The following is a 23,909-nucleotide window of genomic DNA, read 5'->3' on the forward strand; positions in this document are numbered from 1 at the left end:
ATCATAGTTGAACAAAATGTATGCATTTTAAACTTTAACTCTACAATCTTCAGAATCACACCAAAGATGGTCACAATGAAATCATTTTATTTTTAGGAAGACACTCTAAAACTGGTTCAGATTTCATTAAAAAGCCAACTAGTAGCAAACAGAAGCAGTATTTATTAATCACTGTACAGAGTTATGAAATCGTCAGATCAGGACTCAGTGAGGATTAGTGTTTCACTGTCGATACACTTGTCTCACACTCCTCGATGATATCAGTGTTCATGGAAAAGCCCCTCAGGGTCAGAGTTCACGACTTCTTCACTTCTTATGTAATTTCTTCTTCTGGCTCCTCTTCCCAGCTCGTTGTGCTGCTCTCTCTGCTATAATCTGCTGGTACTTCCTTTTATTCTTTCTGCATCGAGAAAAGAAAACTGCATTTCATGTTTCTGTTTTTAAAAGTCTGAAACAATAAAATCTAGAAAAATGGGCATTTCTTGTGAAAATGAAGTGTGAATGCTGTAAGCAGAATGTTTTTGGAGAAAATTGGAAGGAGTGATAGAATGAGGGTCTGAATTGGAGTTTAAATTCATCATTCCAATCAAATTGACCAAATTAGGATCAATTAGTTCATTCCGAATTAGAGGCCTAATTCGGAATGAACTAACTCATTTCAAATTAGTTATGAGACATATAATCTGTGGGGAACAAAAAGTTGTGCTCCTTTGTTTTCTCCCTGTGGTCCAGCTGCAATCTGTGGAAATACACCACTTGTTCAGAAACAACCAATAAGAGACAGGAGGAGGATCTAACACTGTCAATCACACATGTGTACACGCTGGTCATGGCCTCCCTCTTGCTCTCTGTATGCTACAGCTGGTTCCCCACACTGACCTGGAGCCCAGCTCTGATTGGTTGTTTCTGACCGGGAGCAGTGCATTTCTGTTGAACATGAGATTTTTTTCCCCAACACATTTTCAAAAGTTTACTCTGAGATTTTACCTCCGCAATAAAAGACTAGGGTTTTTTTTTTTTTCCACAGGGTACATTGTCAAAACAAGAAAAAGAAGTCAAGTGTAACATTGAAGTTTATTCCTTCGTGAGTTTAACTTACTGCCTGAACTCGGCATCATGCAGCAGCTCCTCCACCATGGTTCTCTTCCTCTCTTTCTTGGGAATACGGGAATGATAGAAATCAACGGGGCTGTCCACCACGGTGCCCACCTGTCAGACATGTAGAATGAGATTAAAAACTCTTATCACCACAGATTGTGACATTGTAGAACAACTACTTGAAAGAAAGTCTGTGCATTTTTGTGAGGGATCTGAGACGGCAGTTAACAATGACCTGGAAATATTTGGGGAAGCCATCTCTGTCGTTCTTCTTGTAGAACCTCTTGGGATCCAGGGAGCCTCTCATCTTCAGGACCTGAAGGTCCCCTTTCAGCTCCTGGGTAACCTCTGGAGCTTTCATACCAAACCAACCGTCTCCCGTTGATTTTGCCCTCTCTGCCTAAAAAAATAAATGATCGGTTCAAAACAAGCTTCATTGATGGAGAGCTTACCAGACTTCAAAAATGCTTAAATTGTTCAAACTGAGGGCTAACTTTTTAAAACTTACTCTGTGTTTCAACTTTAAGGCTTGTTTAGATTCACTGTAGGGAGGCACTGCATCCTTCTTCTCAAAGTCCGGGCCGATCACGCTCTTCTTCATCACCTGTGGAGAAGCACAGAAACTGCCATCCTGAACACGTCTCTAAAAACAACTCAGAGTAAAACGGGTCAAAGTCCAAAAACTTGGACAGAAACTATAAACATTATCTGAATAAATATGACGTTCATTATTCATTCTGCACCTCAGCTCACCTTCAGAGAAACAGAGTAAGAAAAATCAATCAGTAATTTACCTCACCCACGCTCTTCTTTTCCTTCAGTTTTTGCAGCAAGCTGGAGACGGGTTTTGATTTGCTGCCATCGAAACTGATGTATAAACCCCCGAGCTCCTTCACCCTGATGCCGGGGTCAATACGGCTGGACATCTCTGTCCTGAAATTAATAGGCATAAAGAAAATTCCTCAAGAGGAGCAACCACGTCTCATTCCTCACCGCCGTACGGCTGTGATGTAACCAGGAGGCTCTGCAGTCCTTTACATGACCAATCCATTTAAGAAAATAATAAACTCCCCAAACATATAATCAAGTGAGCAGGTTGCTCTGAATGAAGCACCTTTCACAGTGACAGGTAAGTGTTGCTACAATTCAGTAGAAATCTCTATAGCATAAACCACTCTTGCAAGGATGAGTAGCAAAAAGTGAGGTAAGCATTCCCTAAAACTTGGATAATTAACCATAACCTCCACGTTTATTGGTAGCTGCTGGTCTATTATCTACCGGGACCCGAGTATCCAGGTATGAAGCTTTCGAAACAACAACAGGGGCATATTGCAACTCAGATGAAAAACAGTATTTGACAATTTTGAAGTAGAAAATGAATTTAAAAGTGATAGAAATGAGATGTGAGTTAATATATTACAAAAACTGCTAGTAATAGTCTTTAAAATGTTTCCTCTGGCATCAGTGGGTAAATGGACCTTTTAGTCATCATGACCATTCAAAGTGCTTTAAGCTAGAGCCACATTCTCAAACATGCACACATTCAAACACCCTACTGTATCTTTGCACCCTGCTTAGTGTAGCTTTTCTTAAGTTAAGACTTAGAGGTATTCTGATCTTTACGCTCATTAAAGACTCCATAATTTGTACATTTTGAATTTCTAAAGCCTATAAAAAGGTATTACGTTAACTCTAAGTTATATTTTTCCATGTTGCCTGAAGTCAGAATTAGAATTTTTTTTTTTGTGGTTGGATGCGAGTAAAATTAAAATCTATAATCTATAATGACTGCCTGAAGTCCCACCCCCTTCCTTCATTGAGCCTTGGGACGGTTTTGACTCTGTGCAACACAGAAAACATCAAAAAAGATGAAGGTGATCTTTTTCTTCACCTCTGCCTTCAAACTGGAATAATCTGTTACACTTACAACTGAGAGCTTCTGCTGGAGAACAAGACTTTTGAATCCTCGTCTTCATCCTCGTCCCCCTCTTCGTCGATGAACTCTTCAGATTCAGCTCCTTTATCCACAGCGTCCTCTTCCTCTCTGAAGTACTGCTGGTCAGCATCTTGTCCGGGTCGAGTGTCGATCATAAACAGACCCTCCACTGCGGACGTCGAGGCTGCCTCGGACATGTTGGAAGGCTCTCTTCGTCTTTCCTCTCTGCTCCCCGAATCGTCTTCATCAGACATCAGGTCCTCGTCTTCGTCATCAAAGTCATCTTCGTCATCGCTGCTGTCTAGCAGGCTGATTGTTTTCTTTTTCTGGACAACAATGTCCTTAGATTTCTGCTCCGAGTCAGACTCTACCGTGACCTTTGCCTTCTGGCTCGCCGTCACCTGGACCTCCAGTTTTTCCTCCTCACTGGGCTTGGTTTCCTCCTTCAGAGGCTCGTCTGCCGGGGTGGGATGGATCCCTGCAGCTTCCTGCTTCTCCTCCCTCTCTGCCATGTCAGAGTCCATTTCTCTTATTACTGGAGCAGACTGAAGACTCTGCTCTGGCTCTGATGGTGGTACCGTTTCCTCCATCTTCTCCATCTCTGAGGCCTCTCCAGCTTTGCTTTCATGGGACAGCTCCTCCTGCAGGTCTTTGGTGATCACTGCAGGCTCACTCTCATCACACACTGACCCTGGGAGCTCCACATCTTCTGATGGATCCATTTTCTCCTTTTCTGCTTTCTCCTCATCAGCTCCACTGGAGGTGAACTCCAAGCTTTCCTGTTCTCCAGATGTTTGGATCGTTTCTTCCTCTACCAGAGTGCAGTCTGTATCCTCTCCAATCACGGTGCTTTCCAACTTAGAATCATTCAACAAGCTCTCCTCTTCAGCTGCTTCTTCACTTTTTTCTAAAACGACGCTGCTGGGCTTTGTGGACTGTCTGGATGTTGGAGCTCTCCGACTGCTGGACTCTCTGCTTCCCGCTGATGAATTTGCTTCCACCTCCTCAGATTCTGAATCCACAGTGGATTTAGACACAGCAGACTGGGTTCTGGTGCTCAGACTGTAGGTGGGCCCAGACTCAAACCCGTCAGAGTCGCAATATAATTTCTTATCTTCGTTCCCAGTCAAAGCTGCTTTCCCTCTTGTTGGTTTGCTTCGTCGAGTCGTCCTGGTGGGGGACTGGGAGCTTTCGGACAGCTCGTCCAGGTGGATGGGAATAGGACGGAGTTGCCTCCTGAGCCTTCGTCCTGAGATGCTGGATGTGCCGCTCTCGGCCTCTGAGAGCTCGGAGTCTTCGATGTGTCGCCTTGTAGATGATCGGGTGTGAGCAGATTTCCTCTGACTTCTTGTAACTCTCTGAGATCCGGACTCGGCTCCCGGTGCCGTTTCCTCTTTGCCGTCTGCTGCTTTCGCCGAGCCAGACGTCTGAGCCGGCTTTCTTCTTGTGCTCCGTCTGCTGCCAAGTCCAGGTCTGGCTGCAGACACAGCAGACGAGCTCGACTCCACCTCGGACGTCTCATGGTCCTGATCCTTCTCAAGGAGCGCTCTCGTCCTCGCTCTGGTCAGCGTTACTGGCGGCTCGGAGTCCGACAGCGCAGAGCAGAGGGACTCCACGTCAGACGTCTCCTCTTCATGATCGGAGCCCACTGGAGTGCAGGGCTTCTCTGGGCTGTGGAATCTGGAGGCTCTGGTGCCTCTCCTCTTGTTGGAGGTGGCAGGAGTATCTAAGGATTCTCCTTTGTTCTTCTCCAGCTGGCTGGAGGTCTCTGTGAGGGTCTGCTGGCATTCCTCCTGCTGAGCCCTCCTGGTTCTTCGGGCGGTTGAGGGCGTGGCCTGTTGAGCACAAGAAAAACAGCTCATAGCAAACATGGTTTACAAGTATATTGCAATAAATTAGATTATCATTGAAAACTATGCCACTCAGAGTTATACTCGTATCTTAATAGGACTGGAACAAGCGATTATTTTTATAATCCATAATTTTGACGATTAATTTGATAAAACAATTGGCACATTCTACAGATTGAACCACTTAAACCTTTTTTTTTTTACACAATATTAGAAACACATTAATAGATGCAAAATAAAAACAATTCAACTTCTTTTTCAAATAAGAAAATAGACATAACCAAGATTCCTTTAAAAAATTTGAACTCGGTGAAACTAAAACTACACCGCTTGAGGAGGAGTTTTGTGTTTTTATTGTAAATGCAAAATGTAGATAATTTTTCTTACAGGTTTGGCCCAATTACTGTTCTGAGTAAGACCTTTTCGGCAAATTGTCTTTTTTAAGTATACACTCCAGTAACAGACTAATTGATTACTGCATTAGTTGATTATTATTTCAATAATCCATTAGTCCCAATTCATCCGGTTAATCATTTCAGCCCTAAATCTTACACATTACACACTTACAAATTCCACAGAATTAGTTCTATCAATATAAATGATTTTTGTTAACAGCAAATTAATCTCAAAATATAGTTTCTCATGAAATGAGACTTGTGGGGATTTAACAGTTGTCCAGCAGAGAGAAGGTAAACCTGAAAACAAGGTTTCTATACCTTCTTTCTTGTACATATTGCAGACTTTTTCCAAGTTAAGCTTTCTAGACTTCTCTGTGTTTTATTGATAAAAGCAAGAAGGGAAAGAAGGAAAGAAAGCAATAAGGTAAGATGGATGCAAGAAAAGGAAGGTAAAAATAAATAAGAAAAAATGGAGGATAGGAGAAAGGAAGGTTGTCAATTTACTAATTAGAGTCAAACTAAAATTTTAAGCTGAAAGAAAAATATGAACAAACTGACTTTGATTTTAAACAAACCTTCAACACCATCGCCTGGGCTCTCTCGCTCTCAATAAATGTGTCCATCACTTGTTGACAAAACAAATTTGTACGTTTCTTTATAAAGTTTTTCCCCTAATACTGCAGGAGATCCTCACTTGGTACTTGTAACTCGTTTATAGCTCAGTGGGAGGCATGTATGCTGCAAACTGGGGTAAAATAGTGAGGATGAAATAATCTACAAGGCAGGTAATCAGAGGAGCAGCTTTAATTATTTTCCGAGACAAACTCTTCACATGAATCGTCAATCTGAATGGGTTTTACCACCTTTGCTGTTTGGTTTCCAACAACTTCTGTTGTAAAAATGTTTGTAAACTCAGACAGATCACCTCCTATCGCTCCACGTGAGGCTTCGGCGGAGCCACACACGCGAGGACGCCGGCAGCCACGTGACTGCTTTACATCACCACCGATCAAACATCCACAGGGCCTCTACCAGTTCCCAGCCTTGCACACACATATCTACTGTACGCACCTGGACAACTGACTGCTTTTCCTCCGCTCTTTTAGGGGCAGAGTCCGCGTATGCTCCTCTTCTGGTGGCCACCATCTTGGACGCGATATTCTACTTTCACTTCCGGTCCGGGCCAGACCTGAGTAATCGATGCGCGGAGAAAAGCAACAGGCCTAGTAGACAAACGCATCAGTTTTTGTTTTCCTCTGTTCAACAATCCAGTATTCGTATTGTTATAGGACTCTGGTTTACTTTTGGAAAATCTGGCTTTATAATGTACAAACTCTTGATGTCTTGTAAATCCACTTGATAATCATATTAAATTGTTTATTATTCTGCTGAAGTTTGAATGTTTTTCTGCCAGCAACACAATGCCAAGTTTAAATAAAAATACTTAAAAAGTGAGGCATGAACAAAACTTATATTCGGATTTCCCAGGTCTTTTTTAAAACTTAAATATACTAATAATACATTTATGTGAAGATGTGTTCAAAGCAAAGGCACTCAAAATACTGAACCTGTGAGTAGCAGAGAAAGGAAGGAAGAAAATTAGGACACAAGAAAAGGCAGAAAAGAAGTGAAGTACATAATAAAAAAATTTAGGACAAGTGGATGGAAGAATCAAAAGGACAAAACAAGGAGGAAAATAAATTAGTAAAGATGGAGAATAAGAGGAAAGAAGGGAGAAATGTAGCTCCTGAAGAAAGAAAAGAAAAAAGGATTTATTCAATTGCCTAAAAATAATCAAGGGAACACTTAAAAAAAGGAAGAGAAGTAGTAAATAAAAATAACGACAGGGACACAAACTTAAAAAAGAGGGGGAAGCAAAAACATGGAAAGAAGGAAAGACAGTAAGAAAATTACAGAAGCAGAAAAAAAGAAGGCTGGACACAAATATGTAAACATAAAAACAAAGAGACAAAGAAGGATTCCAGGAATGAAGGAAATTAAGAAGGTTAATAGGAAGGACACACCACCACACTGTGTAGGAGCCTTGGGAGTAGTGTCAATGTTTTAACACACCTTTAAATAATTTATTATACAACTTGTTATTGTTGGAAACAAAGTTAGTGTAAAACAAGATATTAAACAAGTTGATTAGGATAAATATATCACTTTATAATAATTGCATTTCATACAGATTTATTCCTTGCTTTAAGACCGATGAGTCAAAAAACACACTTTCATCACTTTAATAAAGCCAATTCATAATATACAGATAAGACATTTTAAATATGTTGATAAAACTGAATTTTCAGTCATGGACCTCGTCTAAGTACAGTTGTATTTAATAAAATAAAAACAGATTGTTCACATCTTCTTTGTGTGACGTCTCCAGTGCTGTAATCACAACATATAAAGGACACAAGCCTGCTAGTTAATCTCGTAATATTGCTTTACTTAGCCTCAGATTAGTTTTCTGTGTATGAGCTGATTGAACATATCATTATAGCTACAAAAACATCTCGAAAGCATAAATTACACATTTCTACATACATAGCTGCATACTTACCCAAAATCTAACTCATGAAATAAACTCAGCCACTGCATTTGGGTTTTTAATCTGTGCGTTATGCTTCTGAAATAATGGAATGATAATTGTCTAGTCCAAAAAAAACAATATAATTGTTCTCCAAATCTGTTAAACTGGATTAGATATGTTCAAAAGTAGAGATTTATTTATTTATTTCTTTACAGTACCAATAATAGTTTTACTCCCCAATATTCATAGCTGCATTCCTACACATTAAGTAGAAAGCAGGCAAGTCTGAGAACAGAAGGGGGCAGTAGAGAGGCACTTTACATCAAGACACAATTAAACAACTTTCATATTGAACCGAGGTTTAGCAACCAACAGTTTCCAGTAATAAAACATCATTTACTGCGTTTCTGAGCGGCTGTCAGTGCACTGCTGCTGCTGGTGATGATTCACCGAAAGTGTTAGGTTACTAGTAACCACCAAGTGCTTCTGTTAAAGTTAGAAACAAGGAAGATGTGACTTTATCAGGGAGATAAATTACTTTAATTACTTCATGACTTGCAGCGTCCATTAATCGGAACTGGAACTTTCTGTGTGAGAATGACAGCTGAGGAAAATGGCTTCATCCGTGTGTTTTCCTTCCCCCTCTCTCTCTGAGTGCTAGGGGCTCGCCCTCCTCGCGCTGACCAGGTAACCCTTGGATTTGATGATGCCGCGGCTCTTGACGATAACAGAGTAGCGGAGGACCCACTCCAGCCTCCAGTCGGTGGCGCTCAGGCCCAACGCTCCTTCCTGCATCGCCTCCTGGAATGTGGCTGTCGACATCAGCTCTAGGAGAAAAATATAACATATTAGGCTGACCGCAAATCATAAAGATAAAAGAAAATAAACTTTATGACAATGTAATAACGCAGTCAGTGAACATCACTGAACAAAAACAATGCCACCAGCTAATTATTCAAGAAAAAATGTTGATGGCAAATCGTTGAAATAAAAATAAAAAAATGAGCACACAGATTTCAAAACACAGCTAAATATAATTTCAGGTGTAGTTGGGAAAAATTGGTTTGTGCTAAAAGACATATGTCCTAAAATGAAAATAATTTTTAAGATCTTGCAGAAACTTTGTGTTTTATACTAGATCAAATGTTGTCAAGAAGTTAAATGATACATTTTGAAAGCTTCAATATGATTGGTCAGGATAGGAAAGACAATTACAGTCATCTGAGGAATGTTTATCTTGCATGGAAGTGAAAATGACTCTGAATGTTTGCAACAGTTTGTTGCAAAGGGTTTGAATGGGTGTCAATGGAAGCATAAAGTAAGTGCTAAATAAAAATGTAGTTTGTGAGTTTTAGGTGCTCAGATTTCAGGGCATAACATTGAATTCGGTTCTCTAATATGCAAAGTTATATAGAAAGAAAGTTAAAATTGGAATGCATTATTAGAAACATGCATTTATTTATTGAGATTGTTACATTTATGTGTTGATCTACTACATAGTGAAGGTTAACTTGTGTAGCTTGTTTATCCCCAACCTGTCTTGCATTTTTGGGAAAAATATGATTAATAGTTTGTTGTAATTTATGATCTACCTCATTTTATGTTCGTTATGTGACATACACACTGTGAACTTATGTTGTGAGTTCAGTGCCTGACTGAAGAGAAAAAACAAAACCAGGTTTCACCTTTGGGGTCGCTGTGTGTGAGCAGCTGGATGTCGAACTCTTTGGCGAAGGCTGTCAGATCGGGCGGCATCACGCAGCAGGAGGCCAGGTTCACCTGATTACTGCTGGGCTTCACCTGGTTCAGGACAGGACATATGGTTTCATTTCATACAACAAAAGGGGAAAAAAGATGGGATTGCAACAAGTTTTTCAGAAACCAATTTATTTTCAAGACTCCATTTGCTAAGAAATTTCACAATTTTATTTTTAAATCTGAGTTTTGACTAATAGAAGCTTCTGACATAGTCAAGCCACAAACATCTTGATAAATTACAGGCTATAAAACAAAAATAAAGAAGATCAAAGTAACATTTCCAAAAGAAAAAAATAGTAAGTTTATACTTTAAACATAACATGATTTATTTTTGTCATTACTTGTTCAATCATTTGAACACTCTCTAAACATTACAAGTTTTATGATCATAGTTTAGAGTCAGTAACTCCAAACATAAAAGATTTATGAAATTAATCGTTTATGTACAAACAGTCTGTGCTCATGAAATGTATTGTTACGCCTCTTTCCAGATGAAAAGTTCAGATGAGTCACTATGAAGTGTGGAAATATTCACTGCCTCATAGAAACATGTTTCTACACTAATTGGACCCGGCGTCCATGTTGGGGAAACTGTCAACGATGTGAAAATTATTGCTGGCCAGATCCGGTTCACCCGTAATTGGAGGTTTGAGCTGCTCACATATTTCTATGGTCTTCATTACAGGATGTTCATGCTGATAGGAGGCTTTTCTGTTCCATCCAGGTACCATAAAGGTTTGCTGTGTGCAAAGGCTTTTATCCAACACTGTGTTGATGTAGCCTGGCACGATTTAGTCAAACATTGTGGTTGGGAGCAAAACGAAAAGCTGGCACAATGTACATGAATCATCACATTGATGATTTTCCACAAAGTCTAAATAGTTGCTGACTCGGTGTTTTCACACGGCTCAGTTAAAAGTGTCTTCAACTCAAGTTCCTCTTCTTTCCTCGAGAATACATGACATTTGACCATATGGCCTGAAGAATCGCACACACTGAACTGGTTTACATGCATTTGCTTAAAACTTTATGTAAAAAGTGTTTGTGTGCATGGCTGTTTATTCTGGATGTTTCCGAGTTGGCCTGTGGTGGACTGGTGAGCTGGAGAGTGCGTTAAAGAAAACAACTCCTGCAGGATTAAGTGGAAGTAGATGATGGACATGCATATTTCAGCTTCACGTTGACTGGGGTGTAATGTGCTTGGATCTATGCATGCTTAAAGTTTCCCAGTGGTTTTCGTTTGTGCATGCACAGTTTCCTGTTTTAAAACATTCACCAAGTTACTGACTCAGCAGATAAAGTCTGGAAATACAAATGTTTCCCATTCTTTCTTACCTTTTTCCATGTAAGTGACATGGAAATACTTGAATAAAATCGTAAACATTTCTAGATTAAACAAACACCTATCAAAGTCCATCTATTCCTTTTTGAGTTGCTTAGTTTTGGTATTTTAAATTCCTTCTTATCTTGTCTCAATTACCTAACATTCGTCCTCAAACTGAGATAATTCTGTCTGTTAGGTGTTTTTGGAACAGGATCAAAAGAAGGAAAATTAACAAAGAGTGAGCGCTTTCAGTGTTTCCTTTGTGGATTTTATTTTGGAGGACTTAGGTGGAGTGTCTCTATCCACCTTTCAGTTTTTATTTACCATTTTTTTCTCTCCCAAGCCATCATGTACTTCCACACCAAGTTTAGTCTTGTCCAACCAGGGGGAATATTTCTCCTCAAACAGCCAAACTAGGACAAAACCTTTTATTTGGTGATGACTGAATTTTTGTTGCATTTCAGGTGCAGGACATGAAGCACTTGCCATGATTGTTTTCTCCATACTTGTATTGTTGCAGTAGGAGAGTTACTCCTGCTGCTACTGACATCAAAATTAAATTATGTGTTTAAAACAATGCAGATATCCTTGCCTGCTTTGGAGGTTTCTTTCTGCATCTTTCTGACTTATTACCACTTTCACAGCTCAGAGACAACAGATTCTCAGCTACCTGGGCCCAGTTGTAGAGCTGCTCCAGCAGCTCTTTGTCCAGGTCAGACGTGCCGATGGCTGCGATCTTCTGCTTCCTCACCAGAGTTTCCAGCTCCTCCCACACCGGCTGCAGGTGAGCCAGGCTCTGGCTGTCACCCTCCACAGTCCCAGGGGGCGCTATGATGACAGAGTCGAGCTGGGAAACTGCCAACGTCTGGCAAGCTGTAGGTGAGAAAAATAAAACTGATTAAAAAAAAAACAAGGCTGTGGCATTATTAATCTCTTATTGAAGCAATATGAAGCTCACCCATCTCCACGGCATCCCTGATGGCCGACTGACCCGACTCACAGAGAAAAAGCTTCGCTGCAAAAACAAACATCAGTCAGCAGGTCGTCCTCGACCAACTGCAGCTGTTTCATCTGCTGAGCTCAAATTTGTGCCACAGATATTTGTAGTTTTCATTTACATACAGTATATACACGAATTAAAAAATTATGCTTCATGCGTGGAGTCTTTATGAAATTGCCAGCAATGATTCCTGACTGGTGATTCATTAGCATTTGGTACAAAAAAAAAAAACAAAAGTGAAAAAATGGACAGCTTTAGGTTGGATTACATTTTTAGGGGGGAAAAGCCTGAATTTAAATGCTAATCTAAAACAGAGTCTGATTACTCCAGTACTTCTGAGTTCGACAGCAGGTGGAATGCAGCAAAACAGCGCTGACCTGAAATCTTCACCTCGTCCCTTTCTTCAGGTGTGATGGCATCTGTCGCCTCAGGAATGGAGCAGTCCAGTGTGTCTGGAAAGCCCTGTTCAACAGGAAATGTCTTATCAAAAACGGCATGTAAAAATGTTTCATTTGTTACTCATACAGAGTATTCAGAAAGTTCTCAAAAGCTACCTACATGGGAAAAAATATAGATTTTCCTCTTTCTTCTAGACTGGAAAACTTATTATCCAAGTAAATTAAAATCCAAAACTTTAATTATATTCACAAACAAGAGCATCTGGCTACTAAAGTAATCAAAAGTAGTACATATTATATTGTTAAAATATTAATTAAAAAAAAAATTCTGCACTGCAGTGAAGCAAAAAGCTGGAACATTGAATTCAATATTCAGTTATTAAGAAATGTTGACATCTGTTTGTGGAATCTTATTTGTTTGTCTCTGAAAAGAAAGAGATTTATTTGCAATCAAGTAACAAAGACATTATATGTTTTAAACATCGAAAACAAAGACAAACAAATGTGTTTTAATGTACCTTGTTCCCCAACAGCTAGTTGGCTAAAACAGCCCTAGGGAGACACTTCCTGCACCCATCTGAGATCAATCTGAAGAAGGCAGGATACTTAAGGGATAATCCACTCTGCTTAACTTGCTTCATATTACAACCCACTACTGTTTTTCAGATAATGAAGAGTAATAATGTAAAAGCAAAATAGAAAATATTGAAAATAATTTTCTGATCGATTCAGATGCCATAAGTTTAAAAGAAAAATAGCACAAGTAAAAGCTCTGGCAATGAAAACTGTAAATAAATGTGTATGAGAATCTTCTGAAGCTGCTAAAGTGTTACAACGTCTTACACACACGTTGCTTAATACCAAGGAATAGACAGACGAGTGAAACCAGAACCCATGACTGGCCCTCAGTTGTGCCGTTCAACATTTCCCTACAGGAAAAGAGTCACGTGAGTTTTCCGGGGGTATAAGACCCCTCACCGTCCAGACCTCCCCCATCTCTGGCTGAGTCTGCTGGGTGAGATGATAAAAGCTGAGGCAGATTAGGTGAGATCAGCTAAACAAGCAGAGCTGGAGCAAGTTCAGCAGGGCTCATACCCTGCAGCCTAATGTATCTGGTTTTATTCTCCTCTGAATATATTTGATTAACAGAATCACTATACAGTAAAAGTAGCACCGATTAATGAGAGCCTCCGAACCTCCTGTGACAAAAGATTTCCACCCTCACCTCTTCCTTTCACCCAGCAAACAGATGCATGTTTGGAAAGGCGCCTTTGGCAGGCAGTGCGGCATGAACATCCACTGTGACAGCTTCTGTTCAGAGAGCCCACAGGCTTCCTTTGACGGCCTTCGCTGCTGTTATTTTACTTTAACAAACACTGCGATCCAAATAGCCGAGGCAGCACATCGTTCACATGCAGTTCATGTGATTAATACAACACAATCAATGCAAACAGTTATTTCTAAACAAACAAACAAACAAAAAGAAAGAAAGAAAGAAAGGAAAAAAGCCGTCTACTCACCGTGTTTGTGGGTTTGGCCGTCGACAACCAGTCACTCAGCGTGGCTTGGATGCAGTCTCGAAGCTAAATAAAATTAAACACAGAGTTGAAGTTTAAATATCACTCAGAAAAATGTGTGAATCTATTTACAAAGAGAAAACACGAGTAGGATAGCTGCATCAGACGTCACTGATGTAGCACAAAGTCACGTCAGAAAAGTGAAACTGCAACGCTCTTAACGATCAAAATATTGACAATATCAACCTGGTGTAATAAAAATTACAACATAACTATAAAGTAGCAAAACAAAACTCATGTGTCTGTTCAATAAACTAATGTAGTGTCACTAAATTTGACTTTTAGTGACCCGGTATTAAAAGATTAAAAGTGCTGTCTCATTGTTTTGAGCACTACGTCCAAGTGAGCACATTCCAACCTTTGCCCTCGATAATGGTTATTATAAGCCTGAAGAACAACTTATCCCCAAGGTGTGACGGGGACTGGACCTGCTGTGTCATGCTTTGGGGGATAAACTTCAAACAACATTAAGACAATGAAGGGAGCTGGAAAAACTTCAGCCAAGCCCTCTTTGTAAACAGGCACCACATAAAACCTCAATATACCTGTCAGCAACGGCTTTAGCTGATTAATATAAGACAATGGTGACATCATAAAAAGATCACTTGCAAAAGGTTAAACATTAAACATATTGCTGGCAATATGACCCTCCGTTTATCTCATCATACAATGTAAAATGAAATTTCAAGAAGCTTTTATGAAAAAAGAGCAGCATCAAAAAAAAAGTGTATTTATTTCAGTAATTTATTTCAAAATGTAAATTTTGCAGTAAATTTACATTTCATCATACTGATGCATCAGACAGAAAGGTGGATTTTAAGGGTTTATCTCTGGACATTTTTATTGTTATTATTGTTTAAAGCTAGCATTAGCTCAAAATGTGGCTCCTTGGAAAATTAGAATATTACATAAAACTATTAAAAAGATGTTTTTAAAAACAGAAATGTTACGTTATGGACTAAAACAATAATGAGAATATCTGCTGACTTGACAGCCGACCACAGCCTGGTGCATTCAAGAGGTCTGAGAGAAATTTACAGTGAATCCACTATTGAAAGTGGATTTACAGCTTCAAAAGCCGTCACACACACACACACACACACGTATCCGGGAAATGGGCTACCACTGACTGACTGCTGATGCTAAGCTACTCCTGAGTGAGAAGATGTGTTACCCAAGTTAGCCAGGTGAAGGAGGAAAAAGTACAACATGGTTTCTCAGTTGTTCACCTTTTGAACAACTGAGAAAGGTTGTTCAAAACCTTTTGCAAGTGATCTTACCCCTTTGTGTTTCGTTTAAAACAGAAGTCAAGGTCTCAGAGTCTGGAGGACGAGTGTACAGGCACAGAATCTAAGTAGTGATGATTTAGGGCAGTGGTGCCCAAAGTCGGTCCTCGAGGGCCGGCATCCTGCAGGTTTCAGTTCTCTCCCTGGTGGTAGTAACAGCCTTTTCAGCATGTCAGTGTTCTTCTTAGGCCTTCTAACGAGTCATCATTGGATCCAGATGTGTTAAACCAGGGAGAGAACTAAAAAAATGCAGGATGCCGGCCCTCGAGGACCGACTTTGGGCAGCCCTGATTTAGGGAGTCGTGTTGTTCTGTGCAGAGGTTCTCACACTCAGCAGCAGTAAGGCAGCTGAGATGGCTCTTCACTGTGACCCTATAAAAGTTGACTATCAGTCTGCGTGGGTGCTGTGCCTTCATCAGATTTCTGTAGGATAAAGTTTATTATAAAGAGTTTTTTTTTCCTAGAAGAATTAGAAATCTTCTCTCCCTTTCTCTCAGTAACATGCTCTACTTTGTTCCTGTGGGTTTCCTTATGGTCAGGTGTGATTAGACTTACCACTGTTGTGTCAGCAAATTATACAATGAAGTTTAATTATTCTCTGAATAATGCAAAGCTGACAGTGTTCAGCACACAGCCTTGAGGAATTCCTGTATTTCCAATAAGAGTAAAGACGACATGGTTGGAACCTTTCAATTGATAAAATATTTAGAAACGTATTACTTTGCTGTCTTGACAGGATTCTTTCATCATACTGGACATGTTATTAGATAACACAAACTCCCAGTCCTAGCTTGTTGGCCTCACTTGTAATAACGTTTGTGCCAGATAACCATTTATTTACAGGTGAAATAAGTCACCTGCTTGGTCTGTGTAGCTCTACACTCAAAGTGTGCCTACAACAATCATTGATAAGATACTGCAGTCTGTAAACTATTCACTTCAATGGTTTATCATAAATATTCTCATAAAATGTTTCATTCATGACCTGAAACAGCTACAAATAGTACTATTGTTTACCTTAACCCTGCTTCATTCAGTCTGAAACTGCAGTTTAAATATTTAGTAGCCTAGCCTAACTTGGAAGCTAAGCTAATAGGCTAAGTAATGACTTAGCAGGTTTTTCTGCGATTCTTCCCTTACCTCCTCGCTGGGAGAGCCGGGACACTTCTTCTTCAGCCGGCTCCGGTTCACTAAATTCCCGGTGTGAAGTCGGAGGGTCTTGCCGTGGTTCAGCAACTCCTTCCCCTCATCGTTAGTCTTGGTGTTTTGAAGATCCATGTGGCTTTCGGTTGCTAAGCTAACGAGTCGCTAAACAGTGTTTCTGCTGCGTCGAAACGTGACAAAGCCGTTTCACTCAGTGAGTGAATGACTGACTACAACTCTCATCAGATATAAGGACAAAAAGGTCCTGCTGCTGCCAAACTGCTGTGTTCAGGATGACTTGCAATCAGCCACTCACCTGCTGCTGTAGAGCGACATCAGTGGCTGTTATGGAAGCCTAGCCGGTCGGTCACGCCCACATGGAGGAATCCGTCCAACTCCTCAGACGTGTTTTACAAGGACTGCGCTGCTGCTGTTAAACCACTAGATGGGGCTGTTGTGTTTGCATTCACTTGACAACGCCGCAGTATTAATGGAGTTAAGGTGAACGGCTCCTGAATATGATCCAAACAATTTCATTTTTATGGTTATTATCGTACTGACAATTTTCTTTGCTTCTTTTAATAGAACTGTGTGTACCGGTGAAGTTTTTATGTGCTTACATGTCTTAAGACAAATTATGAAATGACGCTATTATGCTAATTTTTTGCATATTTGCATTATGGTAATATTGATACATTAAATAAATTAAATTTAATTTAATTTAATTTAATTTAATTTGAAGTTGGCACTTCTGCTTGTTACCGGGAGATGGGTGATTAGATTACTTGCTTTGCGACTTTTATACTTCATCAGCATCTCAGATTTTGTCTTTTAATTGGTTGGAGGCAGTAGAACCAACCAATTCTGTAGGATGGTGATTCCCCATCCCAATCACAATTCAGCCTCTAATGAGTTTTTAAAAATGTATTTAGCTCATTTCCTTCTCCAATCAACTTCTCTGTTCCTGCTAAGGTAAGGCTTAAGGTAGCCACCACAAATACAGTTACATTATGTCAAAAGGTGACAAAGCCTTTGTACAAGCAGAATAATTATTGTTCCTTCAGTAAACAAAAAAACAGCTGTTTTTTAAGGTAATTCTTTGAAGTGTCTTAAAATTGTTAGTGTACCTACTACAATGAAGTATTGGTTTATGCACATTCAAAATATTCATATTGCAGAGAACAATAATAATATTATCATCATTAATATTGTGGAAAGAAAAATTTAATTTTATGAGAAAAGCAGTTTCTTAAAAATGTTATGCAGTCAACTTTTCATAAGGATTTATTTGTTTCAAATAAACTATTTTGAAATAGACATAACATTTCTAAAAAGTGTAACCTTTCAAAGTTTTATTTTGTGGATATTTTTTCTTAGCGATTTTGTCTTTTTGCCTGCTTTCTTCTGTGTTTAAAGAGTTTAGAATTCAGTTTTTCATCTCATTCCATGTGTTTGTTTTAACATGTTTTAAATACTTCTTAAATTCTTGAAATATTTGTTAAAATACTACTGTAAACCTTGTAATCTGGCCATACATTACCATGAAAGAGAGGGAAGCTGTGCTGTGCCGCTTGCAGTGAATACTGCTTGGTGCTCCTGAGCTATTTAGGTTACTAATTCAGGCAAATGGTTGCACTGAATTTTATTTAAGAGTGGTAGAGTAAAGAGACTTAAGATGCCCACCATATTCTTCTGATTTTTTAAACATTGGAAAACTTAATTTTCCTTCTTCTTCAATATCATCTACCACTTTATACTGACTTGTCACGTGAAATCCAAACTCAGTACATTGAACAACTGAAGACCAGATGTGAATAATCAGTATTAACAGTGTTGATTCCTATTCTTCATAACTTCTAAATATGAACTTTCGACAAAATCCTGAGTGGTCTATGTCAGTATTGGGCGTTAAGCAGTTTTATTTGCTTCTGTGTGTCTGTTTAAAAAACAAAAAAAACAAAAGTACCCCAAATTCACAAGGATCCCTGGAAATTCCCGGACAGTAGTCAAAAATTCCAATGCTATTAATGTGAGCCACTTCTTTATCATTTTTGCTTTGTGATTAGGATGGGAAGAAGGCAGATCGTCTCAACATAAATGTTGAAAGAATTTGCTCTCAGAGGATTTCTGGATACACCTCCCAGTCCTTGCCATTGTCTTGTGGTAAAGTTGTGAGTAAGTCTGCTCCGATTTATGGGAAACAACCACACATGGGATGCATCAAGAAGCCTCACTTTTTGGCAGGACACATAAGTCATGGTAATACTGACCTTTTTTTGCCAGATAAGTGATTTTCCAGATGTTCTAAACAGTTATTAGGATGATTCATTCGTTTATCAGGGAAACAACTCTGGACCAGTTTCTTTTTATCCATTATCTGTCTTCCTGAACAGTCTCTGTCCTTGATGTTTTTGTTGGACAGAAGGGGTTACATTGGTGCCTTCTTTTATCACAAAGCTGTTGTCCAAATATTTTCACTTCTTATCAACCTGCTGCTGATGTTAAGCAAGCTCTGCAATGGTGGCACCATTCTGTAATGAACCTCTTAACTTGTAGCTAGATGTTGAAGAAAACCTTTTCCAGGTAATAAAAACACCCACCTCTTTAAATGATAATGCTAGAGAATATGAAGGGATTTAAGGGTGAACTGTAATGTGTTTTTTCATCTGTTTTTTTATCAGGTCTTTAATATCTTGAAACATTTTATATTACTAAGTAAACTTTTTGAGCTAATGGAGCTCTTTGCAATTATTACAATACATCAGATCAATCTGTAGAATAAATAAAAAATGACTTCAACTGTCATCTTAAAAAGCTGAAGTTACAAAGTTTGCCAAACACAACATTTGCGCCAATGCCAAAACCTTTGGCCATTATTGTACTCTGAACTTCTTTCCCCAAGCAGTCAAAACAAACAAAAGGCCAAAGAAGCTGAGGTTGAGGAAATCCTTTCCCTAAGCACAAGGAGCCACAGATTTTTCATTGTACTGAAAACATTTAAAAGACAATTGCTTAGGTTCAGTGATGTTAGAAAGTTGGACAGATTCTCAGTTCTCAAATTGCTCAAGATAATGCTAAATAATAAGAGTATGACCTGGCCCATTCGTCTTTGCAGAATTATTTATTATTATTAAGTTAGCTGCAATGGAGGGATTTAAATGCACTGCTCAAGGTCACTCCACAGCATCTCAAATGTTCACCAGGATGTGTTTGACAACTGTGAGAAGAGTCATTAATCAGCAGGAGGTTTACACCTTGAAACTCTAAAATGGACGTCATTTTGGAGGCAAATGAGATCTGCAGTGCTTTAGGTGTCCTTTTGCGACCTTTGGTGACCTCTGGGTCTGGTCTAAATCTGCTTTTTGAGTGGTTTTGGCATGTTCGCAATAGTTTCCTTCATTTATGCAGCAGAGAAATAAAAGTCTGACAATAATCAGGCCTGAAAGTGGTTTAGTGAAATTACTTCAGCTTACCATTTAAGCTTTAAAAAATATATTTATAAAAACAATAAAACGAAAGAACTTGATTAAAACTGTAAGATAAAAAACATTAAAATGTCCATTAAGCTTTTTTCACCGTCACGTTTTTGTACATGTATTGCACATGTTTTCGTTTTTCTTCATATGTGCAGCACATTGTTTAAAAAGTACCGTTAGATTGAGTAAGAGAAAAAAAGACTAGAAAACACTGTAAACACTGCTTTTTATTGCAACAAAAGGTTTTATTTGACAAACAAAATTTAAAGTAAACCACTATAAACCACAGTGCAGGAGCATGTTAAATCTGTTCCTTTCAAAAACCTCCAGATCATTTAATACATGGCAGCTCATCAACGGGTGCTGATTACTGCAACCTGCTCAGAACGCTGCAGTTCATTATCATACAGAGACCCCAAATCTGATGCCGCTGGAATCCAGCCGAGATATCCAACAGAGACATGTCAGAGTGTCTTCTAATAAAAAGGCCTGTTGCAACAACCCAGCATCAGAAGAGAGAGAAAAAAACAGGGTATTGAGTAAGATTCAGAACAATTACTTTCACTCTCTGTTCTGTCCTGAAATTGCCTTAACAGCAAAGTCAAGAGGAATGTCCTTTTCCAAGTGTTATGTAACCACTGGGCCTATCAGAGGGTAATTGTTACCAAACCTACTTCAGATGTAACCATATCAATCACTGGGAACGTTTGGAAATCTGTGAAAAGTAATTCTGATCAAGGAGCCTACGAAATGTTCCTGGAGTGAAAACTTTCCTTAATGCTGCCTTAAGGAAAGTTAACAGACCACTCACCATAATGGAACTTGGGTATAAGGCATTGCTACAGGTTTCATATGCAGTCTGAGTGTAAGCAAAAAATAAAATGTTTAAAAAAGAAGTAGCAAAAAAAAGTTGAATTCTCTGAGTTCATTTGTTATTTTATTGTTTGTTTAGTGGGGGTCTCCAACTCAAGTCTACAAGAGCATTTTCCTGAAGGTTTTAGACGCATCCCTGCTTCAACACACACTAAATTCAGATTTTATTCAAATTCTAAAATACTTTAATAATCCCAAAAGGAAAATTAAATGTTTTTGTAACTCTTTAATTTCGATTCTTCAATGAGTTATTGAAGATGGTGGTGACTGTTGGCAGGAAAGATCCTCTGCAGCAGTCTGTACTACACTGAATCTGAAGGCACCTCTGACTGAAGATGCTCTGCCTTTGCAAGACGGTATCATGAAAACTGATTACTATGTTCTTTGTTAATTGTTAATTAGCTTTCTCGGACGAGGTTTCCATATTAGTTTTGTGGGTAGAGTTTCATTTCCGTAACAGTTCTGGAGGGTGATCATCAACTTAGAGACATGGAAAAAAAATATTTGTATGTTATTATGGAATAAAAATGGCGGATGCAGAAGCATGATTTTATTAAAATATGTATGGTTTTTACATTTACACAGTAATTCAAATAGATGTTTAAATATGTTGTAATCCTGGAAAGCACGGCTAACTCACTTAAAATAACAAAAAAGTTGGGGGAATGCTTAACAAGCGAGTGAAAGTTGTTTCCTGTTTCTAAATAACAGCATGTTGAGCAGTTGAACATAGTACTGGGTAAAGTGGGTCAAAGTTTTTGCAAGAATGAAAACATATATCCCTTCTCTCTGAGCGTTGACTTTTCTAACTCTGGCTACAAGTAAAACCTTTTCATTCCCACATTAACGGCCGTTCAACTGCAGGAAACCCTTGCAGACATGAATAAAAAATAGAAATCTGATACTCCCGCTCCAATCTGTGAGAAAGACATTTTGCAGTTACATGTGAATGTGCAATTTGTGCTACAAAGCTTCAAGGCTTGTAATTCATTACACATGGTGCTGTAAATCCTCCCCATGCGGTGAAGTTTTTGCATAAATATTCAGCGGATTTGAACATGCACCTCTCCATGAATACTGAGCTGAACGGATTTACCATCATGACTGAATTTTATGCTTCTGACAACATCGCTTCAAAGAACAATGTTGTGTGGAGGTGATGACAGACAACCTTAAGTGGAAGAAATGAAATAGGCCGCGAAGTTTTGCCTCATATTTCACAACATATTCGCACAGTGAAAATCTAGTTTACAATGTTGTTGACAAAATTGACTGTGTGGTCAGATTCTTTGTGTTTTTCTCTACGACTTGCATGTTTTCACAACCTCACTCTGCTTTCCACATTTGGGCAATCAGGCTAAATGGAAACAAATTTTACTGTTTGACTTTGTGAATCAACCAGTTGATATAAAGGAATTCATCCTTAACATCAAACTATATATAATTATAATTTATTTACCTTTACACTAAACAATCTTCTTGGCATATATAAGAACACGTCAATGAGAATCAATACTAATATATAGACCTCAGCTAAAAAATTCAGGAATAAACTAAATTAGTAGCTAAACGTACTGTAAATCCAATTAAAATCCATTCAATGATGATTAATTAAAGCAGAGAAACACAAACTACCATGTTTTCCAGACTGAAAGTTGCTCCAGGAATATAAGTTGGATGAAACAAAAAATGCATCATAGAGAGTTAAAAAAGCAAAATTATTTCAAATGTGAGGGGATGTTATTAATTTTGATGATGTGACCAAGTAACATGCTCTGTTCAATTACCTGTTTTTCAACAAACTCACAGAAACTGTCAACGTTTGCCTGGAAGTCTCAGGCAGTTATTTCATGAAGCAGTAGTATACATTCACACAGCAGTTTTTGAAGTTTAATTATGATTTTTTATTTTTTGCTGAAATCCAATATGTTTTGCTTACTACTAATTAGGTGCAACCACATTCCGACTTTTGTGTTTAGTTTACATCCCAAAGTCTGCTTGGATGCGTAATCTAAACCAGGAGTGGTGGGATTATGATGTGATGCACTTTACTGACACAGACTTTTAGCATGATTTCAATTTTCAACCATTGTTTACGTTTATGTGTATTGCTTCTTCTAGTGCACACCTATGAGGCATGTCTCATGTCAATGATGGAAAAGTTGGATAAAATGTAATAAAATGCAGCATAAACATCAAACCAATCTCAAAAGTTCAAGCCCGTCTCTGACTTGTTTAGGGAATGCCTTCTGGTTTGTTCAAGTCTCTGTTACATTCTAGGTTCAGCTCAGATGCTTGTGGGGGGAAGAGACATCATCAGGGGCTGGTTAGCCAATCACAACATGTCAGCCATGTCACATTAAACAGCCTAATAAAAATATATCATACTTCTTTAAAGAAATTCTTTAGACTAAGAGAAACATCTCTATTGAACAATAAAACAAATTGTCACTTTAAGCATAATAACTCAAGAGTAGGTTGTTTCAAAACTACTATTTTTCTGACTAATTAACTTAAATGAATAAAATACATATTTACATTCAAGGAACAACAAAATCAGCTATTCATTTTCAAAGTTAGGGCTGATTTTGGATGACTGTGATTAAAAAAACAGTCATTTGTTTTAAGAAGGACTTTGACAACCATTTGCATATCACCTTAGAATATATTCTGATAAATTTGAATTTCACCTGCATTGGAAAAGCATTTATTTTTACAAGACATAAATTGTGGTGAGTCCATCTTGATGTTAAATTACAGATACTTTAGGTGAAATATTTTTTGTGTGTCCTAAAGTAAGAAAATGACAGACATAAACAAAATAAATGAGCAATATTTGAGGTCAGACTATTGTTCTTATGTCAGACTTAAGGCTAATGACAAACGTAGTCTAGAAAACAAAGAAAAAAGGCCAAACTGAAAAACAAAATGAAGTATGAAGAAGAGGCTTTCAGTCTAATAAACATTTTAAGAGCTGGGTCTGGAGATGTTTTACAAAAATCTCATGTGGGCGTTTAAGAATGTTTCTCAGGTTTCTTTGTTGTTGTTGTTGGTGTTTCGCCCCAAAGATTCTCATAAATGACTGTTCAAGAGTTCGCCAAAGCCGACCACCAAGAGTTTAATCACCAAAACTCACACAGCATTTTCTCTCCCCTAAAGAAATTAAAACTTCATCTAAAAAACATTAACTACGGTTTCATTCAAAATAAAGACAAAATGAAACAAAAATTCAACCTTGAGAGACTCACACGAAGAGATG

The 23,909-nt window shown here is 38.5% G+C and overlaps 2 protein-coding genes across 2 annotated transcripts; both read right to left on the minus strand.

Annotated features, from left to right (window-relative positions):
* Nucleotides 1-72: 72 nt before the first annotated feature.
* Nucleotides 73-6,482, minus strand: dnttip2 (deoxynucleotidyltransferase terminal interacting protein 2). The gene is made up of 7 exons (XM_005806368.3): nt 6,354-6,482; nt 3,026-4,869; nt 1,893-2,031; nt 1,607-1,702; nt 1,334-1,498; nt 1,100-1,209; nt 73-400 (listed from the first exon to the last, which is right to left on the minus strand). Exons 1-7 carry the CDS (start codon nt 6,426-6,428, stop codon nt 307-309), a joined length of 2,523 nt encoding a protein of 840 aa, XP_005806425.2. The 5' UTR covers nt 6,429-6,482; the 3' UTR covers nt 73-306.
* Nucleotides 6,483-7,430: 948 nt separating this feature from the next.
* On the minus strand, nt 7,431-16,672 carry gclm (glutamate-cysteine ligase modifier subunit). The gene is made up of 7 exons (XM_005806401.2): nt 16,299-16,672; nt 13,816-13,878; nt 12,275-12,359; nt 11,856-11,912; nt 11,568-11,770; nt 9,501-9,615; nt 7,431-8,642 (listed from the first exon to the last, which is right to left on the minus strand). Exons 1-7 carry the CDS (start codon nt 16,434-16,436, stop codon nt 8,473-8,475), a joined length of 831 nt encoding a protein of 276 aa, XP_005806458.1. The 5' UTR covers nt 16,437-16,672; the 3' UTR covers nt 7,431-8,472.
* Nucleotides 16,673-23,909: the final 7,237 nt, after the last annotated feature.

Source organism: Xiphophorus maculatus, chromosome 9, assembly GCF_002775205.1.
Source record: "Xiphophorus maculatus strain JP 163 A chromosome 9, X_maculatus-5.0-male, whole genome shotgun sequence".
Classification (NCBI taxonomy): domain Eukaryota; kingdom Metazoa; phylum Chordata; class Actinopteri; order Cyprinodontiformes; family Poeciliidae; genus Xiphophorus; species Xiphophorus maculatus.